This window comes from Trachemys scripta, chromosome 8, assembly GCF_013100865.1.
Source record: "Trachemys scripta elegans isolate TJP31775 chromosome 8, CAS_Tse_1.0, whole genome shotgun sequence".
In the NCBI taxonomy this organism is placed as follows: Eukaryota; Metazoa; Chordata; order Testudines; family Emydidae; genus Trachemys; species Trachemys scripta.
The window spans coordinates 8,438,026-8,463,316 of record NC_048305.1 but is presented as its reverse complement, the minus strand read 5'-3'; the positions used below and the strand labels follow the sequence as shown (position 1 = coordinate 8,463,316).

The 25,291-nt window shown below is 46.5% G+C and overlaps 1 protein-coding gene across 2 annotated transcripts in view; it reads right to left on the bottom strand.

Moving 5' to 3' along the window:
* The window catches only part of RASGEF1C (RasGEF domain family member 1C), a 122,398-nt gene that overhangs the window by 21,707 nt on the left and 75,400 nt on the right, over positions 1-25,291 (bottom strand). For both annotated transcript variants that reach the window (XR_004646919.1, XM_034779968.1), the window contains exons 5-9: positions 14,908-15,120; positions 10,746-10,820; positions 2,960-3,055; positions 376-478; positions 189-268 (exon numbers count right to left, since the gene is read on the bottom strand). Coding sequence is in view for 1 of the 2 variants with exons in the window: in XM_034779968.1 (XP_034635859.1) it covers positions 189-268; positions 376-478; positions 2,960-3,055; positions 10,746-10,820; positions 14,908-15,120 (567 nt within the window). In the remaining variant the exon portion in view is untranslated. The remainder of the gene's footprint in view (positions 1-188; positions 269-375; positions 479-2,959; positions 3,056-10,745; positions 10,821-14,907; positions 15,121-25,291) is intronic.

Genomic DNA, 25,291 nt, shown 5'->3' with positions numbered 1-25,291 from the left:
GCAGCGAGGCTCATGGCTCAGGCTTCAGCCCCATGCAAGTCTAACACTGGTTCTGCTTGGCGGATCCCTGAAACCTGCTCGCGGCCCCCCAGGGGGCCTCGGACCACTGGTTGAGAACCACTGCTCTACTTAGTATTGTGCACCTGAATACATTTGATTAATACAAATAACGAAGCTTCTTTTTTTACCTCGAGAATAAAAAATTTGGCTGTTTTCACTTTTGACCAGGTCTTCTTTAATCTGGAGACGGGACTCATGTTCATTCCAGCTAGGAGGAAAGAAGAAGAGGGGGAAAACACTTAGGAGTCAGATGTGCTTTTTACAGCCATTATACCAAACAGAAAAATTCTATTTTGAAGCATCTACCATACTTACATATGATTGCCATCAGCGAATTAAAATTCCCTATGTTAAAGCACTCTCGGGCAACATCAATGAAGAACTCTATGACTTGTGCTCGCTGTTTCTTTTTCGCAGGCTGCAGATTAAATAAATAAATAGTCGCGACAAGCACATGCAAAACAGGCTTTGGTGCCCTACCCAGGAAAATCCTAACTTTACAGCTCTATCAGCTGAGTTTTTTTTAAAAAACTCCAGCTATTGCCTAATTTTGTACAGCAGTTTGATTGACTGATTGGGGGGAGGGATAGCTCAGTGGTTTGAGCATTGGTCTGCTAAACCCAGGGTTGTGAGTTCAATCCTTGAGGGGGCCATTTAGAGATCTGGGGCAAATATCTGTCTGGGGATTGGACCTGCTTTGAGCAGGGGGTTGGACTAGATGACCTCCTGAGGTCCCTTCCAACCCTGGTATTCTATGACTAATGACATTTGTGACTGGCAGTCTCCTGAATGGGGCCAAAACCCTTTAACGGCTCATTCAACCATTGACCTGGCAGTGAAGCAGAAAGCCAGCCTCTAGAGACTACTGACTGCAGAGATAAACTGTCCAAATAGCTCTAAAGCTACCAGGTAAAAAAATTAATAGACACCTGGCCCCACTGAAATCTCTGGGAGTTTCGCCATTGACTTCAGTGAGGCCAGGATTTCACCACTATACAACAACCGCACGTTCATTCTATGGAGGCTTTGTCTCATAATGTATTTAAAAACCCTTTCTCCTGTCCTGAAGGTAAATTTACTGCTGATGAAAAAGTAACAGAAGTGGGAAGTGATCCACAGATGAAATAGTGCTGACATGAACAGTGCAAGCTACCCCAAAATCTGCCTGCTAATTTCTTTGTCTGTTTTTCCTCTCGTCTGTCTCGGTTTCATATCACACTCATCACCACAGTATCTGAGCACTTGCCTCAGACCTGACTTGGAAGAACTACATCCAAGGAGGAGACAAGAGTCCACAGGTCATTCAGTTTGGCCTTTCTATTGAGACTTTTCATGAGCATGCCCAATCCGAGTTAATTTGGATGGTGGTTGTGGGTTTAGAGACCCATGTCTACTGGTAACTAGATTGAGATCACCATATTCTTTTCAACTAGGTCACCAAACTGGTTCAGTCACCAACAACTCAATCTGTCAACCCTGGGGTGAAAGGTTCCGCGTTCCCTTCCCCTTCCCTCCACAACGCATCCTCCACATTTTTAAAACAGGTAAAACATTTGTGTCATTTACAGAATCCAAATTAAATAATATTGATAATAAAAATACTTTAAATGGGCATTAAATATAGATTACATGTGCAATCATAGGCAGTGCATGAAAGAACCAAATGAAAGGCCCAAACAATGACACAATGATAACTTTGAGCCATGGTGCTAATGGTCATTGTCATTCAGTTCCTCTTCAGTTTTGCACTGGGATGAGATTGCCCAGAGACAGGGCATTGAGACGGAAGAGGAAAGGTCCTAGGAGAGATTCTGGTGAGATTTTCATGGAGAATGAGGTGGTGAGCCACCTACCAAAAGAGATGCAGCAGGAACAGTCAGAGAGGGAGGAGGGGAACCAAGACAGGATCACAAAAGCCAAGGCAGGCCAAGATTGCAGGAAGGGAAGTCTGATTTACCGATTCAAAGGCAGAAAAGAGGTCAAAGAAGATGCAGATGGAGTAAAAGACATATGAGATCTGTCCAGGAGGAGGACATTGGAGACCATGGTAAGAGCAGATGCAGGAGAGTGGAGAGAGCAGAGTCAGATCAGCAGAGATCCAGGATGCAGCCAGAGGAGAGGACTCAAGGCGACAGATGTAGACAGCATGTTCAAAGAGTGTAGAGATGAAAGGGTGAAGGGAGATGGGGCAGTAGTTTGAGTGACAGGAGTGAGTCAAGGGGGCATTTTTTGAGCCTGGGGGACACCAGGGCATGCTTGGATTGTTCAGGGAATAAGCCAGAAAAGACAGAGGGGTTAAGGTGAAGGGGTCAGATTGGAGGCGAGAGAGGTCAAGTGACAGGGAGAAGGAGAAAAGGAATTTTGAGGGGGAGAAGACCAGAAGAGGAGCGGGTAATGGAGAAAGAAGGTTACGGCAGTTCTTGTCTCTTCTAGATGAATGGAAGATTGGAGCAGGCTCATTTGGGATTTAGACATATTCAGCATTCAGAAGAGCATTCAGAAGACAGAAGACAAAGATTTTTCTGCTTTTCATTCTCCACTGGAATCTTTTCAAGTAAAAAAATAGACTCTCATGGCATCATTCAGGTTATTTCTCTTGCAGAGTTCATTATTCTACAACTCCACATCTGCTACACACTCACAGCTTCAACAGAATGGGGGTTTTTTATTCACTGCATCAACAGACTCCCTTCTTTCCCACCTCCCTCTCTCTCGCCCCAGCTCTGTTTTGCTATATGTTTGTAATTTACACGGGTGCTTCTGTGAGCACATTATTAAAACGTATGTGAACAACTTAGCTGGGCCATGAAAAATATATCCCTGGGATTGCTTATTAATGTACCATCTCAGACTGGCACATCACGCATGTGATAAAACACTGCCACACATTTTCACTTACCATGCAAATTTCTGTTGCCACAAGATAGCAGAGTCTATTGAACCACTTCACATAGGCCTCAAGGTTACTAGTCTTTTTTTGCTCATTGAAACAAGACTGGGGGAAAAAAGAAAGGCATTGAATGACATAACTGTATTTTACTTAGATTTCTTGTTTGTTAAGATATATGCTACACAAAGGGAATGATTGTTGCCACTGTTTTGAAACAAATCTCTCTCACACACACATGCACACGTTGGTTTATGCATTAAGGATGGAGTTCAGAAAGTCAGTGGGTGGGTGGGTATTGACAGATGTGTGGGGTTTAGCTGAGATTGTTGCTTTATGCAAATCAAATAAATGTATGAAGAACAGTCCCATTTTGCTTGCAACAATTGCTCCCCTATGCAATTTATGTTGATCCTTGTTCACTGGAATATTAACAGCCACGGTACTGCAGTATTTAAAGAGCAACATCAATATAAATAAGACAAGCACAACATTCCAGAACACATTCAGTTTGTTCCTTTGACTCCATGACTTCCCACAGCTCAGCAAATGCAATTGCCCACAGCATTTTCCTGGACAAGAAGACTCTCTAATTTGTTTAAGAGAAAGAAGGGGGTGCAAAAGAAAAGACAGTTATAGCTCACCTCTTTTTGGAAAAAAATCATTTATTTATTTCTCTTATTCTCTTGTCTGTTTGGAATGTCTTCTCAGCTGACCTGGTTCTGTTTTGTAGGTTGCCTTGAAACAGGTCACTTGGATCCAAGGGAAACAATCAGCAAAAGGTATTACAAGAGGTATAATTCCCTATTTTTCAGAGTACAGTCTCTTTAGGCATGGGGACTGATACTTAGCTAGAGTAAGCCGTCCTAGCTCCATTGACTTCAATGGATTTGTTGTCTTCAGTGGAGCGAAGACAGTTTACATCAGCTGAGGAGCTGTCCCTGAGATTTTGAAAATTCAAATCTTAGAAATCCCAGCCATAATAAATCTGGGAATTTCCTTTCTAGGCCTCACAGCTCTCTATACATCTCTGATTTATCTGTACATCTATTAGCAGCCACTAGAGGGTAGCGGTGGATACTGATTTTTTATTTTATTAAAGAGGATCATTTCCCACCCCAATGCAGTCTTAAGCAAATATGAGTAAGAAAGTCAACAGACAGTGCTTATCTATGGGAAGCAAATCTTGATGCATGCAGAGGGATCCGTTGAAGGCACTGGGACTACTCGCAGTATGTGAAGCTAAGCAAATGTCTAAGTTGAGCAATGAGTCTTCACAGGAAGAGGGGGTAATATAATGCCCAAGGAACAGAGGGTCCTGCATCTGAACAGAAGTCTTGCATCTGAAGAAGTGAGGTTCTTACCCACGAAAGCTTATGCTCCCAATACTTCTGTTAGTCTCAAAGGTGCCACAGGACCCTCTGTTGCTTTTTACAGATTCAGACTAACACGGCTACCCCTCTGATAATGCCCAAGGTGATTCAAAAATAGAAAATCCTGGTCTATGATTTTGGCTGTAGAAGAGTTTAGAAATAGAAATCACTTTACTATACTTCAGGGAAATTCTTTGCAGGGCTGACATTTTATTTGTTTTAAAAGTAGAATATAAATACCAACGAATAAAAGAAATGAAACAAACAGAATCTATTAAAGGTGCCCCAGGAGTAAGCAGCTTTTTTGCTTTTACAAAAATTGTTTACAGTCATTGCTTTTGTTATTCCTGGGGGCAATTCTTCTCCCATATATTAATAAATCTCTTTAGGTCCTTCTGGAAAATTGGGCCTTTCGTTAAGAAACCCCGTGAGCACTCTCACTTTTGGGATTACAGGTATGATATCAGGTAGCTTAGGGAGCTAAGTTTTGCACATTTTGCACACTTACCATGCAAGTTGAAGTTTTTGTTTAAAGCCCACTTTTGCAAAACTTTACCATTAATAAAAATGTTTTCATTCATTCATTTGTTCATTCAAAAAAGAAGTAAACAAAACCAGTTTTTGGTGTAGATGAAGGCGTCCCCCTTCAGAGATTGCAGCACAAGACAGCTTGGTGCCAGTGCATAAGAACCAGTGGGTACCACTGATTAGAAATTTACCAGACACAAAGATTTTAGTAGACGCTTCTCTTTATCTAAGCGTTTTAAATAATATTTAGCACTTATAGAACCTTTTCTAGCTGCAGATATCAAAGCACTTAATAAACATTCATTAATTAAGCCTCACAAAGCCCCTGTGAGACAGGTACATTAAATATTATCCCCAATTACCAGATAGGAAACAGAGGCAGAGAAAGGTTTTAGGGCTCCAACCAAAGCTCCCTTAAGGGAAGGTCTCCAATCAGGGCCCTATAACCTGCTTTGCTCTCACTCCATGTAGGAGACAGAAAAGGGCAGGACACAGTGCACGGGGCACTGCCAGATCCTACGCAGCTAGTGTAACATACAGCAGCCTTTAGGCCAGGGAAGGGCAAACTTTTTGGCCTGAGGGCCACATCGGGTTTCATCAATTATATGGAGGGCCGGTTAGGGGAAGGGGTCGTGGCTCGGCCCCCACCTCCTATCTGCCCCCCCTGGGACTCCTGCTCCATCCAACCCCCCCGTTCCCTGACGGCCCCTCTGGGACCTCTGCCCCATCAACACACCTCCGCTCCCTGTCCCCTGACCGCCCCATCCACCTCATCCTCTCATTCCTGACGGCCCTGCCGGGACCCCTGCCCCATCCAACCACCCCTTCTCCCTGTCCCCTGACTGCCTCCGGACCCCTGCCCCTGACTGCCCCCTGCCGCCCCATCCAACCCCTCCTCCTTCCTGACTGCCCCCTGGAACCTCTCCCCCATTTAACCCCCTGTTTCCCTCCTGACCACCCCGATTCCTATCCACACCTCCGCCCCCTGACCACCACCCCGATCAGGCCGGGCTTTGTAGCTGCGCTGCCCCAGGAGCTCACAGCCCTGCCGCCCAGAGCATTGCATTGCGCCGGCGGCAGAGCGGGCAAGCTGAGGCTGCAGGGGAGGGGAGCCAGCAGGGGAGGGGCTGGGGGCAAACCTTCCAGGCCAGGAGCTCGGGGGCCGGGCAGGACGGTCCTGCGGGCTGGATGTGGCCTCTGCTTTAGGCTGCTCTAAATTTCACCTAGGGCCTCAGCTCAACCCAAGCTCAAGAGAGAGAAGCAAAGTGGCTTAGAGCCATCTTTTCCATCCCATCTCCTCTCCTCAGCCAGGCTGAGTGTAAGCTCAGCACCGCTGAGAGCTGAGCCCATAATTTGGTAGTGTCACGTTACATGTGACCGTTTTCAGGCCGTTGTCGCCTTATTCTCTAGAGCCTTATCCAGTGGGTGAAGACATTTCCTTCAACTTAGTCAATACTTCAGTGCAAGGTAAGGCTGTATTCACTCTTTTCTCACTCCGGTATTAAGCACTGCAGCAAAGAGTGGGGCTGTTATACAACAATACCTCAATGAGCGGATCAACATTTAAAGAATATGTATAACCAATAGCTGTTTATTCCCTTTGTATTTATCTTGAAAAAATCTCTTGAAAATTATCTTGGCCTATTGATACAATTCATTTGGATTCTCCACCAGGCCCATTATCTGCACTTTTTTCACACACTCTGGCCTTCATTCTGTAATCTGTCCTCTGTACCTGATGTTTCTTTTGCATTTGCTTCTTATCCTTAATTATTCTTTGCATTTCATTGTTCCTCCACATTGGCTTTTTGTTTTAAACTCCAGCTATATTTAATGCTAGATGACATGAAAAGCCTTTGGGCATACATTAATTTATCGCTGAACCTTTCCTCTTTCCCCTCGGTCTTCTTTCCCTCTGTTGCTTCATCCAATTCAATTTCACTCATCGCCACGTTTCCCCCCCTTCTTCCAAAACTCACTAAGCTGAAATTCAGTGTCCTCATTTCATCCCTTTCTCTTTTTAATTTTACTTAGTAACCTGAATTTTTACTTGCACCTGTCCATTTTCAGTCATGTCCCTCTAGGTCAAGTTCTTATCCAGTAGTTGAAATCTCATCACAATTAGTTTCTTTACATCATAGACCCTTTTAATTTTTTGCCTATCCCACCATATTGAACACAACAGAAATGCCAATCACAGTGCGTTGGGGTGGGGTGGTGCTGAACTTAGGCGGGGATTTTCAATGATGCCCTCAGGAGTTTGGAAAGATTGAGAACCTCTTCCCTGACTACTGTACCTCTTTCAGGAGTCTGGTTTGTCTTGCGTACCCCAAATTTCATCTCACTTAAAAAGCTACTTGCTTACAAAATCAGACATAAAAATACAAAAGTGTCACAGCACACTATTACTGAAAAATTGCTGACTTTCTCATTTTTATCATGTAATTATAAAATAAATCAGTTGGAATATAAATATTGTACTTGCATTTCAGTGTATAGTATATAGAGCAGTATAAACAAGTCGTTGTCTGTATGACATTTTAGTTTGTACTGACTTTGCTAGTGGTTTTTATGTAGCCTGTTGTAAAACTAGGCAAATATCTAGATGCGTTGATTTACCTGCTGGAAGACCTCTGTGTACCCCCTGAGTACATGTACCCCTGGTTGAGAACCTCTGAATTAAGGGTACGTCTACACCATGGAGACTCTACCGACATAGTTACCTCGCCATTGCTATGCCAACAGAACCCCATAATGCAGATGACATTCCACCGATGGTAGGGTTTTCTGTAGGTGCAGGAACACACCTCCCCACACAATGGTAGCTACATCGATGGAAGCATTCTTCTGTTGACATAGCTGCATCTATAGTAGGGGTTAGGTCAGCACAGCTATGTTGGTCTGGGGGTTTTCATGCCCCTGACTGACGTCACTATGTCAACCTAACTTTTAATTGTAGAGCAGGCCTTAGGTGCCTTAATTGCATCGCCTTTCAATGGAACTTGCACCTAACTCCTTTAGCCATCTTTGAAAAACCCCAGCCTCCTACACTATACCTATAGGAAAAACTTTAGTGAGGGTCAAACACGGCAACTGATCTACTCTCAAAGCTCCCATTGATTCCATGGGAGTATGGCACGCAGAATGGCCACAGGATAGAGTTAGTCAACAGTAGCCACTGGCTCCAAGATTGAAAAGCTCTGCTCTAGCTCCGAGAGCGATACTTGGAGAGATATCAGGCCAAATTCAGTTCTGATCCAAGTGGGAACAACTCTTCCCCCATTCTTCTAAGTATACACTGGTCCCTCCACTCCATAAAGGGATGACAAGGGGCTGCCACAGCTCAGCTGGTAGGGCAAAGGCCACTGCCACTGGAACAGAAAACACAGAAACAAGCTGCAGTCTTTAAAATAAAAGATCTGGGCTTTAGCCAAGCCCAGTGCTAAGAGCCTGAGCCCCCTCAACTCTCACTGAAGTCAATGGAAGTTGAGGGCCTCATGAAACCGACTTTGTCATTTTTTTGGTGTTGATATTCTCTTCTTCAGGTTGGGAGATGCATAGGCAGTGGCAGATTAGCCAATGGGCCAACGGGGCCTGTGCCCAGGGGCCCCAGCCAATTGGGGCGGCCCCACGCCCTGACCCGCTCTGCTCACCCAGCGCTCCAGCCAGGGTGCGGGTTCGGGGCGCAGGGGCTTGTGTTGCTCTGCCTGCCCTGCACTCCAGCAAGGGAGCAGGGTCGGGGTACGGGGGATTGCCCCATTCCATCTGCCTTCCCGGCACTCCTGCCAGTGAGCAGGGCTAGCCTCCATGCCCCCACTCCTGGCAGGAGTGGTGGGCAGAGGGGGCGGGGCAAGGCCCCGCGACCCGACCCCATTTCCCTGGCAGGAGCACCAGGGGGACTGTAGGTGGAAGGGCTGGGGAGGGGCCCCAACTTGCTCTGGCCCAGGGCCCCACAAAACCCTAATCTGTCCTCGTGCATAGGAACACAGGACATAGCACTGGAAGGGACCTCCTGGGTCACTGAGTGCAGACCTCTGCTATTGCAAGCAACCTGCCCTATAACCCCAACTATTACAGGAAATCCCTATAATATAATACCCAGAGTGCGAGAAGACGGACAGGCAGATAGACAGACTCATGGATGCACACCACATAGGTTTATCCTTTTAAATTTTCTTCTGGCCAGCATGGGACTACAACTATACCCAAGTAAGGGGCAGTTTAGTGTTTTCACTTGTTTATGGGATAGAGTCAGATCCTATCGATGCTCTAACTTTTCACTGTGTTGTAGTTGCTTTGGGAAAAGCAATGCAATACGCAGGTTCCCTGACTCAGTTCCAGTTGTAGATTAAAATGGGGCTTTAGGATTTTGCTGTCATTAAATCCTGGCAGAGACTTGTCGACAGAAGTTGCTAAATATCCTGCATAAAATGTGATAATTTTTAGTCTATCTTCCCTGCATTGGCAAAACTTCCTTGGAGACAGGAGAGTTATGAGAGTTAGCAAGGCCAGAAGAGAACTTCCAAATAATTCTGAATCTGGTTTAACTAGCTCAGTTTTTGCCTATGCTGATACCAGATGTCATTTCCCCAGTAATCAAAAGCCCTGGCAGTAATTTTTCCATTAAGAAAGTCTCCTTAAGACACTTCTAAGTACAATCGGGCACTTTTGTGATCACATATTTTTGCAGAATCTTTTACGTTAATTACTTTTACTGTTCGTGGAGTTCTGACACCAAAGCTCCTTTATGACTATGAAGGATGCTATTCGTTCTTATAGTACCAAGGCAGTAATTTCACCCAGTTCCACTCCCTCTGAAACCAAGGGTAAAATTCCTCTTGACTTCAATGAGAGCAGGATTGGGCCCACTACTACACCTATTACCTGGCCAGCATGGAGATGTTATCTCTCCACTGGAGCTGCATTACAAGTTATTTGAATGCCCATTATCTGGCCAACATTAAAAACAGATTATCTCCTGCTATTTCCAGCAATTAAGGGTGAAATTCTGCCACTGTGTGTGTGTGGGGGGGGGGGGGGAAATGAACTCAACAGGAGCCCTCATGGGATGTTGACAGCAGGATTTGGCCTTATCTTGACGTGGGGTTTTTTTGGTAGTAGTAGTACGGAAACATTTCAAAACTATCACTCTGTGGCAGTGAAGTCATTTTCCTTATTGATGAAGCATTAGCAGCTCTGTCAATGAACTCACTCTGATCCAAACCCCACCAGAGTTAGTGGGAAGACTCCCATTGACTGCAGTGGACTTTGGATCAGGCCCTAACGTCCCAATACTGCATGCCATTCCCTACTGTCCCTTGGACTCCAAGCTGTTATGTAACGAGAAGAAGAAGATGATGATGATTACACTCACTCATAACAGACCAATTCATTAATATGGTACCTGGATACATTCTACAAGTGTTACAGACACGAGAACACACAGCTAGTGGCCTGAACACCACAGGGCTACATATCTAGTGGTCTCTAAAGGTGGCCAGTCTGAGGCTCGGACATATTTCCAGCAGGAGGAAATTTCAAAGGCAATGATCCACCAATGAGAATCTTGACCATGAGCTCCATCCTCACTGCATCATTAGACTAAGGGCTTGTCTACACTACCACTTAGGTTGATGTAAGTTACGTCCCTCAGGGTGTGAAAAAGCCACCCCCGAAGTGATGTAAGTTACATCGACTTAAAGGGGTGTCTACACCATGCTTGTCGAGGATGTAGTGCAGTAGTGAAGACAAACCCTAAGTGTGTGCATTGCCTGTAGCGTGGCCCTAATCCACATATTCCTCAATCACAGTTAGTTTTACACTCTCACTCAAACCAGTTCATTTAGAACAAACCAAATAATTGCAGGAGAGACACTTTCCATGGTGACCCATCCTACCTTGGTGCTGTCCAAAGAGTCTTTGTGTACAAACGCCTGCACAAATTCTTCAGGCCCAATGTGACTCAGCCTTTCCTTTTGGGAGACGGAGAAAAAGAGAGAGAGCAAGAGTAATCCCCAGAATCTCTTACTATTGTCTTTGCAAGACTTTAGCTTTACTAGCCAAGTTTTGGCATCAAGTTGAAATGGGGCTTTAATGAAGTGCTATGCGGCCAGCAAGTTCCCCACTTTAACTTTCACAAAAACAATCAATATTATTGCAACAGAAACAGGGGAGTGATAAACAGGGAGAATAAAATCATCTCACAACCTCCAGCCAACAGTATATAAATAGCTTGTGGTGGTGATAAACCACACTGAAGACCTGTCTGTATTGTTCATAAAACGGCGAGCTCATGACCTAGTGGAGAAGGCACTGGGCTGGAAGCCATTAGATCTGGGTTCTTGTTCCTGGCTTTGCTGCTGACCTGCTGTGTAACTGTGGGCGAATCACACTGCCGCTCTCAGTATCTCCATTTCCCTGCCCATAAAAGGGGGATAACCAATGCTTTGTGATCTCCAGTGATAAGTAAAAGCGAAGTACATATTGCTTTGGCCCTTACTACTACTGCGCTCGCTGAAGGGGACCAAAGGTACTGACTGTATGCAAATGGAGGAAATATGGCAATGAAGATGCATGCACCTAGATACCCGGAGAGCATCATTCCAGTGTCAAAAATAAAAGTAAATAATGTATCGAACTGACAGTTAAAGGATGAGGGATGTCCAACAGCTATAAAACTCTGGCATAGTTGCGGTCTCCCCCCCGCCATCATGAGTAAGTGGCACTAAAATGGCAAGAGGCATTACAGGTTAAAAAATAAGCTAGTGTTTGCGATCCTGCCTGCACAGGATATCAGTTTAGCTCCCCAAAGAATCAGGCTCCCCGACACAAGCTCAAAGGGAGCATGGAGTAACGTCTCCTGAAAGGTTTGCTTGGCATTAGCGCTACACGTTTGGTTGAAATGAGACGTTTCACAGGGTTTCGGAAAGGAATGAGAATCGCAAACAATGAGTGCGCCTGTCTTACAGCTAACAAAGCTTCTCCTTCTATACTCCTTCTAGGCAGTACTTCCTACTGCCCCGTAGCTTTGTCTCTGGGCTTGGACGTCTGTCAATACATTTCAAATGGACTGAGAAAACATAAAGTAAGAGGTGATATTTTACAGGGGTTGACATCAGCATCACAATGGATTATACCAAGGCTGGCTGCTACTAAGTTCTTAATGAACTGAGCCCTACGGGCCAAGTTCGGATCTTGGTTACACTCGTGCCGCTCCCTTTGACTTGCACATGTGCCCAAGGTCACACTTTATCCAATATAGGGAAGTAGGATAGAACATTAGTTACATTAGCTACCTCTTATTATCATGCCAATGTGGCCTAGTGGGTAGAGCACCAGACTGGGTCTCCGGAGACCTGGGTTCTAGTCCGAGCTCTTCTGTTGGCCTGTTGGGTGACCTTGGGCAAGTCACTTCCTCTCTCTGTGCCTCAGTTTCCTCATCTGTAAAATGGAAATAATGATACTGACCTCCTTTGTAAAGCTCATGAGATCTACTGATAAAAAGCTCTATAGAAGAGTGTGGCAGCCAGGCTGGAACAGAACGGCCCTTGCCATGAGCTCAGTGTCTGCCTTTAAATGGTTAAACAATAAACTCAAAATCTGACTGTAGGTGCCTTTAATTATCGAACAAAAATAAATGGTAACTGCTTAGTCACAGTGTGTTATGCAAAGGCCCTGACCTGGCCCCAAGCTTGTGGACTAGTACAGTGATTCTCAACCAGGGGTCCAGGGCTCCCTGGGGGGCTGCGAGCTGGTTTCAGGGGGTCCACCAAACATGGCTGGAGTTAGACGCCAGGGCAGAAAGCGGAAGCCCCACCATGCAGGACTGCAGCCCAGGGCCCTGAGCTCCAGCACCTGGGGCTGAAGCCTTGAGCAACTTAGTTTCATAGTGCCCCTTGTGGCACGCCCCCCCCCGGGCAATTGCCCTACCCCTTAATGCTGGCTGTAGCATTTATATAGAGAAAAACAATAGTTGTGGTACAGGTGGGCCGTGAAGTTTCTGTAGCATGTTGTGGAGTGGGGGGGAGGCTCAGAAAGAAAAAGGTTGAGAACCCCTGGACTAGTACACAGGCACCTCACTCTGTCTCAACCTCAGCAAGCACTGACCGTCAGAGAAACCAGGCAAGCCTCCTTAACTGGCCTGCTGGCTCCTGATTGGTCGGTGTCTCTCCTGGCCCTTCTAGGCCTCTAGAAGATAAATCTTGTTGGTAGTCTGGCCTGAGCAGGTTTTCCTGAAGCGGGGTGTATCAGGGAGCCAACACCTCCAGCAGAAGACAGAGAAGGTCTACTAGACCCTGTCATAAAAAGCTAGTTATTAATAGTTATTATTATTCCATCAGGTTACGATATATTATGTGTGTAATTTTAAATTTTCAACAGGGCATTAATTAGGCACCGAAGAACCACTGACTTTCAATGGGAGTTCAGTTCCTGAAGCCCTCAGGCATTTTTGAAAATCCCACCTGATCTCAGTAACGAATTATTGGTAGGTAACTGAGCACCAAAGTGAACTCACTCAGCTCAATCTTGAGACCCTCACCTCAGGCACCTGCAAAGTCAATGGGCATCTTGCCCGAGTAAAGACTTCAGGGCTGGTCCTATAAGCAAATCCCATGGCATTTCTCTGCTGCTCATAAGGAAATGTAGGTGACAGGGTAGCTCAGATTGGTGAAGAATAATCACCATCCTAACAGACTGCAAAGTAATTACTACACCTGGTGCAAGGACGTAGGAGCAGGCACAGTGGACCTCTGTTTATAGTGAAGCAGAACAAAAGCTGCAGATTGTTTCAATGCATCGTTCTTTGTTCACTGCAGTCCCATCACAGGGGATCTCATCTTAGAATCAAGCTGTTCCGTGGGGGAAAAAAAACCAAACCCTGCCTCAAAAGGCTTCCGCAGTCTCTGGTGCTGTTTAGTTAGAGCTACAGAAAGCTAGGAGGGCCAAAGTCACATATGCTGAAAACCAACCTTTTGATTGGTGGATCCTATAGATGGATCCTATAATTCATGGGTTTTCTTCCAAGAGATTCCTCTTTGAGGAATAGAATATGGCCGGCTGTGGGATTAGAAAGCTTTCGAGTTTCATAATATTCCCTCCAACCCTTCATCCCCACATAGTTTCATTTTTTTTTTAAGTTAGTTTCCATTCAGATGAACAGAGAAAAATACGCTTGGGGCTTCAGAAGTGAACAGTGCCCTCCCAGGCACCAGCAATGGGGAAGCTTAAGGGTATCAAGAGGTTTGAGGACGGATGCAGCGATGTGGAGCAGCAGTGAGATTATGATGCACCATCACATAATCTGATACCCAAATAAATCTGTTAGTCTTTAAGGTGCCACCAGACTCCTCGTTTTATTCCCACATAATCTTTGCCTGGGGAGGTAGGAGACCCATGCAGTGGACCTGAAACTGCATAGGAGAGAAGGCTTTGTGTCACCCCACCACCTTGAAGAAACTGCCCCCGCCTCGCCAGAAGAGGGAGCAACAATCATCAAAAGCCTGTTGAGGAGCGGATTGGGTGGGGAGGAGGGGGACGGTAGGACTGGGTGGGTGCACAGATACCTGAAGTCTCATAAGTTCAGGTCTATGAAACTGAGAAAGGAAAAACACCAACAAACGAAGATGCTTGTGTAGCAGAGAACTGGGTTTGAGCAACGTAAAATCTTGACTATCGAACAAAATTGGGATGATAGAGGTCAGCGATTCCACAGCATCTTCCATTCAAGGGGCTCAAAGCACTTTGCAAATGGAACTGAACTAAATTCACCGTGAAGCGGGGCGATATTATCATCCTCATTTCACAGATGAGCAAACTGAGGGAAAGGAAGAGGCTAAGTGACCTGCGCATAGTCACAGGACAAAGCAGCGGCACGTATCCTGCTTCTCAGTCCTCTGCTCTAATCCACTAACCATGCTTCCTCCTGCAGCGTGGGTACTGTGCTAACTATGCTGCAGGAGCAGATGCATTTCACTTGGGTTTTGACGACACAGCTGCTGCTGGGCTTTAAAATGCCACCCTTGAATGCAAAGTTCGGAATTCCCCAGGTGCTGCACTTACCAATTCCACGTGTGTTAGCTGCTGAGCCAGAGTGTAGGGGTCACTACAGACGGTCAGGATTTCTCTCTGAATTGACGGCGGTTTACTTTTAAAGGCGACCAGCTTGTCGGAGACAGCAGCATTGATCTTGACTATTCCTTCCTGCCCATGGCTCAGGGTTGCAAGCTTCTGGTTCAGGGCTTGCAAAAGCTGATTCATCCTTTTCCAGTAGGCCTGGAGAGGAAACAAAACAAAAACGAAGGAGGAGATAAACATACAAAAGCCACAGGTCTCGACAATGGTGTATTTTAAATTTAATTTTCCTACCCCAAAATATCCATAAACTAGCACTAGGCTACCATCTGACTTTCACCAAGACGATTTCAGAAGGCCAGTCAACTTAATTATAGTTCTGCCCGCCAGCTCTGCACCACAGAATCAGCCTCCAGTCAGGTGTGCAGGCTAGCTGTGCTCCTTCGTGACAGCCCAACCCACTGACCAGCGCCACCGCAGACTGGCCAGCAAGGATGATAAAAGGATCAGGAAAGAGAGGTGGAGCCACTAAAGTGAGCTGCTCTGGATTTCGACCAATTGCAACAGACAGCAGAAGCTGGCCCTTAATTTCCATTTAGTAGTTGCCATGCCAAGGACTATACTTCTTAGCGACGGCTTGTCATAATGAACTTGGGTAATGCTATTCATAGTTCTCTCCATCCCTCTGCTTTGCACAGCATCCCAGCACAGCAGGGCTTGCTGCTTGCAACGGATGGTCGTGTCCGGGAGAACGGAGCACTGCATAGCTGTGAGCAATTAATACACAAATGGCTCATTTCTTTAAGCAAAGCTTATATTACTGTATTCCTATCGCAGCAACACACTCAGGAGGTGGAGTCATTCCTGGGAAGCCTATGCTCATGTCGGATGTGGCGCTACACATCATAGAGGAGCTGGGGGTCACGAAAGAGGGGCTGGAATTCTCTTGGAACGCACCCGTGACTGACAGATGCAAATGCTGTAAAACTGAAACACCTGGGAAATGGTTTGACAGATTCTCTAGATAGAGATTTTCATTTAATAAGGCCAGACCAGAATCAATGGGTGAAACTCCCTGGGAGCCGCTCAGCTTAACTACGTGTGGCAAAGCTCTCGCGTCCCCTGCATCATGAAGTACGGCAGAGCAGGGCAATTCTCCATGGGCTCACCTTGCTGTTGTTTTAAGCATAAGTTATATGTGCACTCACTGTTTGTTGATGGCAGCACATCCCCCAGCTGGGGTGGGCAGGTCCCTACTCAACTGCACACACCATGGGCACTTGGGGCACGGTTTGCAGGCTGGCTTATTAGCAACTATACCTCACAGCACATTCTAATGTGCTACAGTGAGATACTTAGCTGGTTGCTTTTAAGGAGAACTCCCTACTCCTCATCCAATCGGAGAAAATTTAGTCTACATATATTTTATATGTAACTGAGCTAACACAACGCAACTCTCTTTGTCCCCCTCTCTGGCAAAGCTAGGTATAGCAGTTTGAGTCTGCAATTGCCTCTGGGCTTTGATCCTTTAGTTTAATCAGTAAAACCGTAAGTTTCTAGATAGAGAGGCCCTGGGTTCAATCCTGCAGCTGATTCATCCAAGGCGGTCGTTACATAAACATGAACTGGGATCATGAGCACCGCTTTGCAGGTCACTAGCAACTTCCTTATAGCACTACACTGTAACCACCGGCAAACCTCCCACACACATTGTGAGAACACCTGACATAGCAGTTTCCCCTTGGAAGAGACACAATCCATGTTTTGTACTGCTGGTGCTCAATACCTCAGGGGCCAGACTCAGTGGGTGTGGTCCATGTGCGCGTTACTTCAAGGAATAAAACAAGGTGCTTACATCCACTCTGCTTTCACTACAGTCAAGGTGAGAGGCTGCAAATCCCTAGTACATCTACAGCGCCTCAACACCCGCCATAAGACTCATCATTTTTCTGGCAGTTAACGGCTTTTCTAATAGAAGGAATGAGATACTGAGTTTGCTCATTCTGCTCATGTGAGTAGCCTGCATCGTTCAATGGACTGCAGCGAGTCAGGTAAACAGGATTTGGCTTTATTATTCCTTAATCAGTAGCTGGGGAGCACGGATCAGCGTTCACATCGCACTCCCCATCAGTACCCAGCCCAGGCTGGGGAAGCTAATGATCCAACCAGCAGACCAAATTCGGTGAGGACTCCTGGTCACGTGCCACCTGAGGGCTCTTGCGCATACGTTCAGAAAAATCAGTAGCTGATGAGCCCAGTATACCGTGAAGACCTTGAGAGGTGGGTAGGTAACTCTTGGAAATCGCTGGACACACATTCTATTTCGAAATAACCCTGCTTAGGTATCACTGGATTTTTTGCCCCTCTCTTCATTCTTTGGCCTTGTTTATGCTACAAAGTTTTGTCTGCAAAAGTGATGCTGCTTTAGGCTATGTCTATACTGGCAATTGAGCGACAAAACTTTCGTCCTTCAGAGGTGCTAGCCTCCCTCGGCCCCTGAAAGACAAAAGTTTTGCTGCAGCAAGCGTCAGTGTGAACACCACTCATTGGGGGTGGAAGTATTTTGTCGGCACAAGCAGCGGCTACACTGCCTGACTTTTAGCGACATGGCTGTGTCGACTCAGCTGTGTCGCTAAAAACTGTGTAGCGTAGACATAGCCTTAATTAAAGTGCTTTAATTAAAATCACTGTTGCAAGTCCACACTAGCTCCTTGCGTCAGCAGAGCGCATCCACACTAGCAGCTCTTGCATCGACACAGAGAGCAGAGCACTGTGGTAGCTATCCCACTATGCAACTGGCCGCAGGGTGCTTTGGGAAGGGTTTGCAATGCCTCATGGGGCAGGTACAGCGTCACATGATGCAGGTTTCTCAATCCCATCATTCCTGGGAGCATCCTAGTATATTGTCAGCTGCTTTTTCAACTGAAGTGTGTAGGGGGAGGGAGAGGAGAGTGGTGTGTCTGGGGTGGGGGAGACAGCAGGCTGACTGACCTATCCTGCGGCAGGGAGAGGGGAACACCCTCCCCCATCTCAGCTCCCAGCTCTGCTTGGTCCATCAGTCTCTCCAGAGGCAGCCCGTTCTGCCTGCCTATGGTTCTGTGATTCCCGGGAGCAGCTCTGTGAGCTCTCCGTGCTGAGGAATGTCAAAGCAGAAGAGTCAGCCCCTCTGTTCCTAGTGCGGGGCAGAACAGGAGCATTCCACATTAATGATTTGCTCTTTGCTCCCCCCAAAGGGAGCAACACACTCAACTTTCAGATACTTCCTGGAACTTTGAAAGGGGAGGGGTGCATGCCTGCAGGGCAGCAGAGATCAAAACAGTGAGCAGAGCGGTCACGGTAGGCATTGTGGGATACTGGTGGAAGCCAGTTCTGTCGACAGAACGAACAGCGGTGTCCTCACTGACACGTTGTCACTTTAACTTTTTGGCAAAAAGCTTTATGCCTCTTGTTGAGGTGGTTTTATTTTGTCAGCAAAACAGCAGAGTTTTGCCGCCAATAGTCGCTTGGTAGTGTGGACACCACCCCTGTTTTGTCGGCAAAAACTGCCTTTTGCCGACAAAACTTTGTAGTGTAGACAAGGCCTTTGTTACTAAGGCTACTTCTATGAAAACAAGAACCTTTGTGTCTTCAGATAATTATGAAGATTCTTCCAGTATGCTGCTGCCTGGCTCTGATGCAAGAGAGCTCACCCAAACTTCTTTCTTATATGTCACCAAGTGCCCAGAAGGCAGAGCTTTTGGTTACCGCAGACTGGGCTGACTCTGAAGCAGTGAAGAGTGTCTGAACACTTTCTGTGGTTTATGCTCATATGGGCTTGCACACGTCTCCGCTGGTTTTGAATCTCAGTGAATAGAGATGGTTGAAAAATGGGTTTTTCTCTCCCTGCAGAAAATATTGATTTTTTCAGTAGAAATTCAAATACCAAGACATTTTGGCTGGAAATCAAAATATTTCCATTTTTGACTGAAGTATTTTGGTTTTCAGGCATTTGTTTTTCAGAAAAAAAACATACAGAAAGCAATTTTTGGAAAATTTTTTCACTCGGTTGAAAATCCAATTTTCCATCAAAAAAAATGTTTTGACACAAAATATTTATGTATCCTACCTCTAGGATAACAAATTCCTGACTGTTTTTATGCAAAGCAATAAATCAACCCAGCATTGCTTGAACGATTCAGGAACATTAAAAAAAATCTTTTCATAAACCTTAGTCTACATTTCTAGTTTCCCCTGCTTTGGTAGTGAACATTTCACACAGATCTAGAAATAGGCCACAGAAAACAAAGATTCATATAGATGTCCCAGATAATATATAGAGAAAGACGAGGGTGACACTGAATATACATAAGCAGGAATATTTCTAAATAAAATTTTTCCAAGAAACTCATTGAAAAAAGAGTTACACTCATTTTGCTCAGTGTAGTCTTCTCCAAGAAGCATTTCCCTGTATTTGTAAACAGCCTTATAGCTTTTGCCATCACAGAAGGATTTCCAGCCTTGTTTAAACTGTAATCAGCAACTGAAAATAATGTTTTAAATTAGATTCAACACTATATTTTGGAATACTCCTGCTGGTAAACATCTTGCCACAAAAATAGGTTTCAGAGTAGCAGCCGTGTTAGTCTGTATCCGCAAAAAGAACAGGAGTACTTGTGGCACCGTAGAGACTAACAAATTTATTTGAGCATAAGCTTTCGTGGGCTACAGCTCACTTCTTCGGATCCTCTAGTCTCTACGGTGCCACAAGTACTCCTGTTCATCTTGCCACAAAGTGACACTTGATGATATGGGAGCTAAGTGCTAAGTGCTAGAGAGCATGCCATTCTACTCTGCTTCGCTGCTAGCTTAACAATTAAAAGAAGAGTCCTAGTGTTTAATATTTAAACAAAATGTTTAATTCTTAACCAGGAAAGTCCTTCAGAAGATAGCAGAGCCCAGCAGGTGGCTCAGGAGCTCAAAATTTTAATTAAAACTTCTCGCTCTAAATGCAAATCACAACACTTGGCAAGCCGCCATTCTCAGCATGTGTACTTTTATAAACACTGCACAGGCTTTAGAAACCAGCCTGTACAAAGGACAGGGGAATATCCTGTAGGGGAAAATATCCTAAGAGAATGGACTAGATGACCTAATGGCTCCTTTCCATCTCTGATTTCTAAGATTCATAGTACTGGCAGCTTTCTTTCAAACAAGCACAACCAACGGCACCGTGCCTCTTTCATGCTGTTTCTCCACAAGGAAATTTGCATTTGTAGGATGGGAGTTCTTCCTTAAGTTAATTACAGCGTTTGTTCAGGCGTAATCTCTTGTAATTACAGCTCATATTAATATTTGAAACAACAATGATTTGGGCCTGATTCGGAGATGCACTGAGCTCACCCGGGACACCGCCCAACTCCCAGAAAAGGGAACGGGAGCTGCGGGGGCTCAAACCTTACCGGCATACAGCAACTGTTCAGGTCTGGGCCCTTCATTTACGTGGCAAAGAAGCAAAAGCGTATACGCAGAAGGCTAATGTCACTAGTGTTTTTAGCCCTTTTTCAGCACTGCTGCTTAAAATAAAGTATCAATTTTTAATTAGATGTCTTGCAGCAGAAAACCCGCCTGTTCCTAGCCTCCTTCCTGTTCCTTCCTTTCCAAAGATTGGTGGTTACAAATCCCCTTCTTAGTCAACTGGCAGGAGAGTGGAGTAAACTGTTTAAGTATCTGCATAGAGAGCCCTCCTCTCCCCTTAGTCAGAGAGGAACTACTCCAATGCTCGGAAAGAGGAGCTGCGCAGGTACAACACAGGAATCTGTTAGTCCTCAGGGTCTCTCTTCTGCCACATGCGAAATCAGCAAGAGTTGCACGGCTTACATTCCATGTAATGCCCGAGCTGAGAGTCCACCCTAGATCATAATTAAGGCTACGTTTATGTCAGGGAGGTCACGGATCCAGAGACCTACATGACATTCTCTGCTTCAGCCCCAGGGGCTGCAGGTCTCTGGATCTGGCCGCCGGCGCGGCCCTAGCAGGGTTCCAATGACAGGCGCAGCAGCGCCAGGGGGCCCCCCTGCAAGGTTCCAGTGACAGACTCCTGAGGGGGCCCTGCTCAGGGCTCCAGCGACGGGCAACCGTCTCGCGTGGGTGGAGAGGGGAAGCCTCCAGGGCAAGCGGCTGGGGGTGTCCCATTTTCTCTTTGGCAAATATGGTCACCCTGCAGCTCCCAGCCACCAGGGGCGGAAAGCCCCTGCAGCTTCCAGCTGCTACAGGTGGAGGGGGAACCCCACAGCTCCCAGCCACCACGGTGGTGGGGGAAACCATTGGAGCCCTAGCAGCAAAAGTCACAGACAGGTCACGGCGTCCTTAAATTTTTGTTTATTGCCCGTGACCTGTCCATGACTTTTACTAAAAATAACCATGACAAAATCTTAGCCTTAATCGTAATCTAGCATGTTATTTCAGAAAAAGTTGAGCTGTAAATTGGTGGCGTCTCCTGAGTACGTAACACAGTTTAGCAGTAGGATTACATTAGAGGGACCCTGCCATACCAAGAACTTTTTGTAAAATAGCATTGTTTTTCTCTTCAATGCTTGTCACACCTACGTCCAGGGACATGCATAGCTACTCCGTCTCCTGCAGGCTGCTGGTACATTGCTTTTGATGTTCACAGTGTTGTTGTGTCCACCTGTCTTGTAGTTAAGTTGTAAGCTCTTTGGGGAAGGAACTATCTTTTTGTTATATGTTTGTACAACACCTAGCTCAACGGGAGTGGGGCCTGTGGGTGCTATCGAAATACATAAGAACATAAGAGTGGCCATATTAGATCAGACCAATGGTCCATATAGTCCAGTCGCCTGTCTTCCAGCAATGGCCATTGCCAGATGCTTCAGAAAGAACAAACAAAACAGGGTAATTATCGAGTGAGCCATCCCCTCATCCAGTCCCAGGTACTGGCAGTCAGAGATTTAGGGACACCGAGCATGGGGTTTCATCCCCAATCATCTTGGCTAATAGCTGTTGATGGACCTATCCTCCATGAACTCACCTAATTCTTTTTTGAACCCTGTTATAGTTTTACCCTTCACAACATCCCCTGGCCACAAATTCCACAGGTTGACTGTGCGAGGTCCTTAGCACCTCGATCATCATCAGTGGCCCCACTGATTGTTTGGCAAGCTTCCTGTTTCTGATGTACTATAAAAAATTGCTGTTAGTTTTTGTCTCTTTTGCCTGTTGCTCTTCTAATTATTTTTTTGGCCTGCCTAATTATAGTTTTATACTTGAGTTGCCAGACTTTCTGCTCCCTTCTGTTTTCCTCAATAGGATTTGACTTCCATAAATAATAATAAAAAGCAACATAGTGTAGCAGTGGCTATTCCACGTGCTTCGCTGCAAAGCTCATGGCCTATTCAACTACTCCTACTGACCTTCAACACAGACCTTTCACTGCTGGTGCCTGTAGAGCAGGGGTCGGCAACGTTCGGCACGCGGCTCGCCAGGGTAAGCACCCTGGCGGGCCTGGCGTTTTATTTACCTGCTGACGCGGCAGGTTCGGTCGGTCGCGGCCCCCACTGGCCGCGGTTCCCCGTCCCAGGCCAATGGGGGCGGCGGGAAGCAGTGCGGGCGAGCGATGTGCTGGCCATGGCTTCTCGCCGCCCCCATTGGCCCGGGACGGCGAACCGCGGCCAGTGGGGGCCGCGGTCGTCCAAACCTGCCACGTCAGCAGGTAAATAAAACTGGCCCGACCCGCCGAACGTTGCCGACCCCTGCTGCTGTAGAGCAAGAGACGGGGGGGGGGGGGGGGGGGGAGGGAGGTGCACGGTGGAGTGGAGGGGTGTGTGTCAGGGCCAGAGAGAAAATATGCTGCATGTTGGACTCCAAAACTGGTTGTTATGTAGCAATTTGGGAGTCTACCATTAACTTCACTCCTGGACCAAGCGTCTACCTGGGCCGTGAGGCATGCTCCCAGCTGCAGTACAGACATAGCCAATGTGGCCTGCAATGACCAAGCAGTGATAAAATCTGGAAATCCCACTCAGAGCATGGAAGGCTTTCCCCACTATATTGCCATCAGGCAGGACTAATGCGGTCCCTTTAAACTGAGCCTAAAACACATAGGGTAATGTCAACCTTGGAGTTTTACCTGGACTCACTAGAAAAGCTTAGAAGTAGGAGTTATTTCCAAACTCAATAAACAGTGAACTCCTGTGGAAGAGACAGGCTTTTTGTAAAAGGGTCCTGTCGCGGGTACCAGCAGGTGGTTGAATGGAGGCCAGCTGCCTTAGAGATCTTCCTACAACTGCTGCAAACCTTAAAGAAGCGTTAATTATTCCAGCTGTGACAGACCTAGACCCTGGGTACAGGAGTCTGGTAGAGGGCAAATAAACTGGTCACTGGATGAGTAGTTTTCTGTTCCCTGAGTGACCAGAGCAGGGGCTGCACTAGAGTAATCAGGAACCTGCTAGAACCAGTTAAGGCAGGCTAATTAGGACACCTGGAGCCAATTAAGAAGAAGCTGCTAGAATCAATTAAGGAAGGCTAATCAGGGCACCTGGGTTTTAAAAGGAGCCCACTTCAGTTTGTGGTGGGAGTGTGAGGAGCTGGGACCAAGAGGCACAAGGAGCTGAGAGTGAGAGGGTGTGCTGCTGGAGGACTGAGGAGCACAAGTGTTATCAGACACCAGGAGGAAGGTCCTGTGGTGAGAATAAGGAAGGTGTTTGGAGGAGGCCATGGGGAAGTAGCCCAGGGAGTTGTAGCTGTCATGCAGTTGTTACAGGAGGCATTATAGACAGCTGCAATCCACAGGGCCCTGGGCTGGAACCCGGAGTAGAGGGTGGGCCTGGGTTCCCCCCAAACCTCCCAATTGACCTGGACTGTAGGTTCTTCCAGAGGTGAAGGTCTCTGGGCTGTTCCCCAACCCTCTGAGACAAGAAAATCCGCCAATAAGCGCAGGACCCACCAAGATAGAGGAGGAACTTTGTCACACTGCCCAGAACATTCATGAACATCTGACTCTGATTTAAGATGTGACAATTCTCTCCATAACATGGCTCTTCATTTGCCATTCAGAATCAGTCTCTTCCATTGATGTGTTTCAGACATAGGGTCTGATTCTCCTCTCCCCGATGACTTGTACGGGGATCATTCCAGGATGTAAGTGACAGCAGACTCTGTGCCTCAGAAGGATATGCCCCGGCTCCATTCAGAATAAGTTTAATCACTCAGTATTGTAAGTGCAGATTTCAAAATACGGTCACAATTTACTGCTGCCCGAGCTTTAAATGTTATTTTCTTGTAATGATCTGTTCCTAGGACATTTTCCTGCATGCGAGTGCTGAACAAACGGATACCCAAGTACAAGAGTCCAGAACACCTAATGAGCCAGACCCCAGCTATTGTAAATGGGCATAGCTTCACACGAGTCAATGAGCCCGTTTGCACTAGGTGAGGATCTGGTGCAGATAGTGTATTTCTGTCTGCATCCCCCAGGTTGCAGGAGATGGTCTCTATTCGCTAAGGAAGAATCTCCAGTAGTTTTAAGGGAAGGAGGGGTCCTTATCCTGTCTGTAGTCTGCAGTCAACAACAATCCGACTGACGCCAAGACCTGTCTCCACTCTGCTCCTGACCAGGCACCATTACATGACGTCTCACACCTTCTGATGCAGGTAAGCTGAATGCTATGCAGGTTATTCTGTGGGGATCTTTGTCCTCTTCAGTCGCCTGGGTATTAAAGACCCCAAAGCAATTTTTCTAAGAGTCAGGGGGTTTCCCCCAGTGTCCTTGGCCAAAATTTCCCTGCATGCTATGTGCAGCACACTGTACCAGGCTGGGGTACACACTCCACCCCAGAGATGGCTGCATTTCAATAGAGCTGTATAATTTATGAGACACACTGCCAGTTTTGGGCTGTTAACATGTACAGTGCAATTTATAAGTAGCAGTAAAAAAAGGTCAATCTGGCTAGAGATTTATCTGTGGGAGCAGAGACAAAGGAGGAAGAAATCGGGGTGAGACTCCCCTCCCAAACTGTGTCAGTGAGGTTCCAGCATAACTGGCCACAGGACCAGTCCAGATACCCAGTGCAGCCTAGGGTGTCTCCTCCATGGGGGCGTGGCAGTGGGTCACAGCCATGCATGGGGAGGCCGTTCTGGGAGCAGCGTGTCCCTGGCACTCTCCTTGTGCTCCTTTGCAGTCAGGCTCCATTCAACAATCATGCAGTCCCCCACCCCCACTCTCTTCTCCTGGCATTTTATTTAGGGTGGCCTCTTGGCCAGCCAAACCAGGGTAGCAATGCCAGTGTACAGCCAGCCAGTGCATTGCCAGTGGCTATGCCAGCCCAGCCCAACAGCAGCTGCTTCCATTTCGCTCCCGTTTCATGTGGATGGGAGG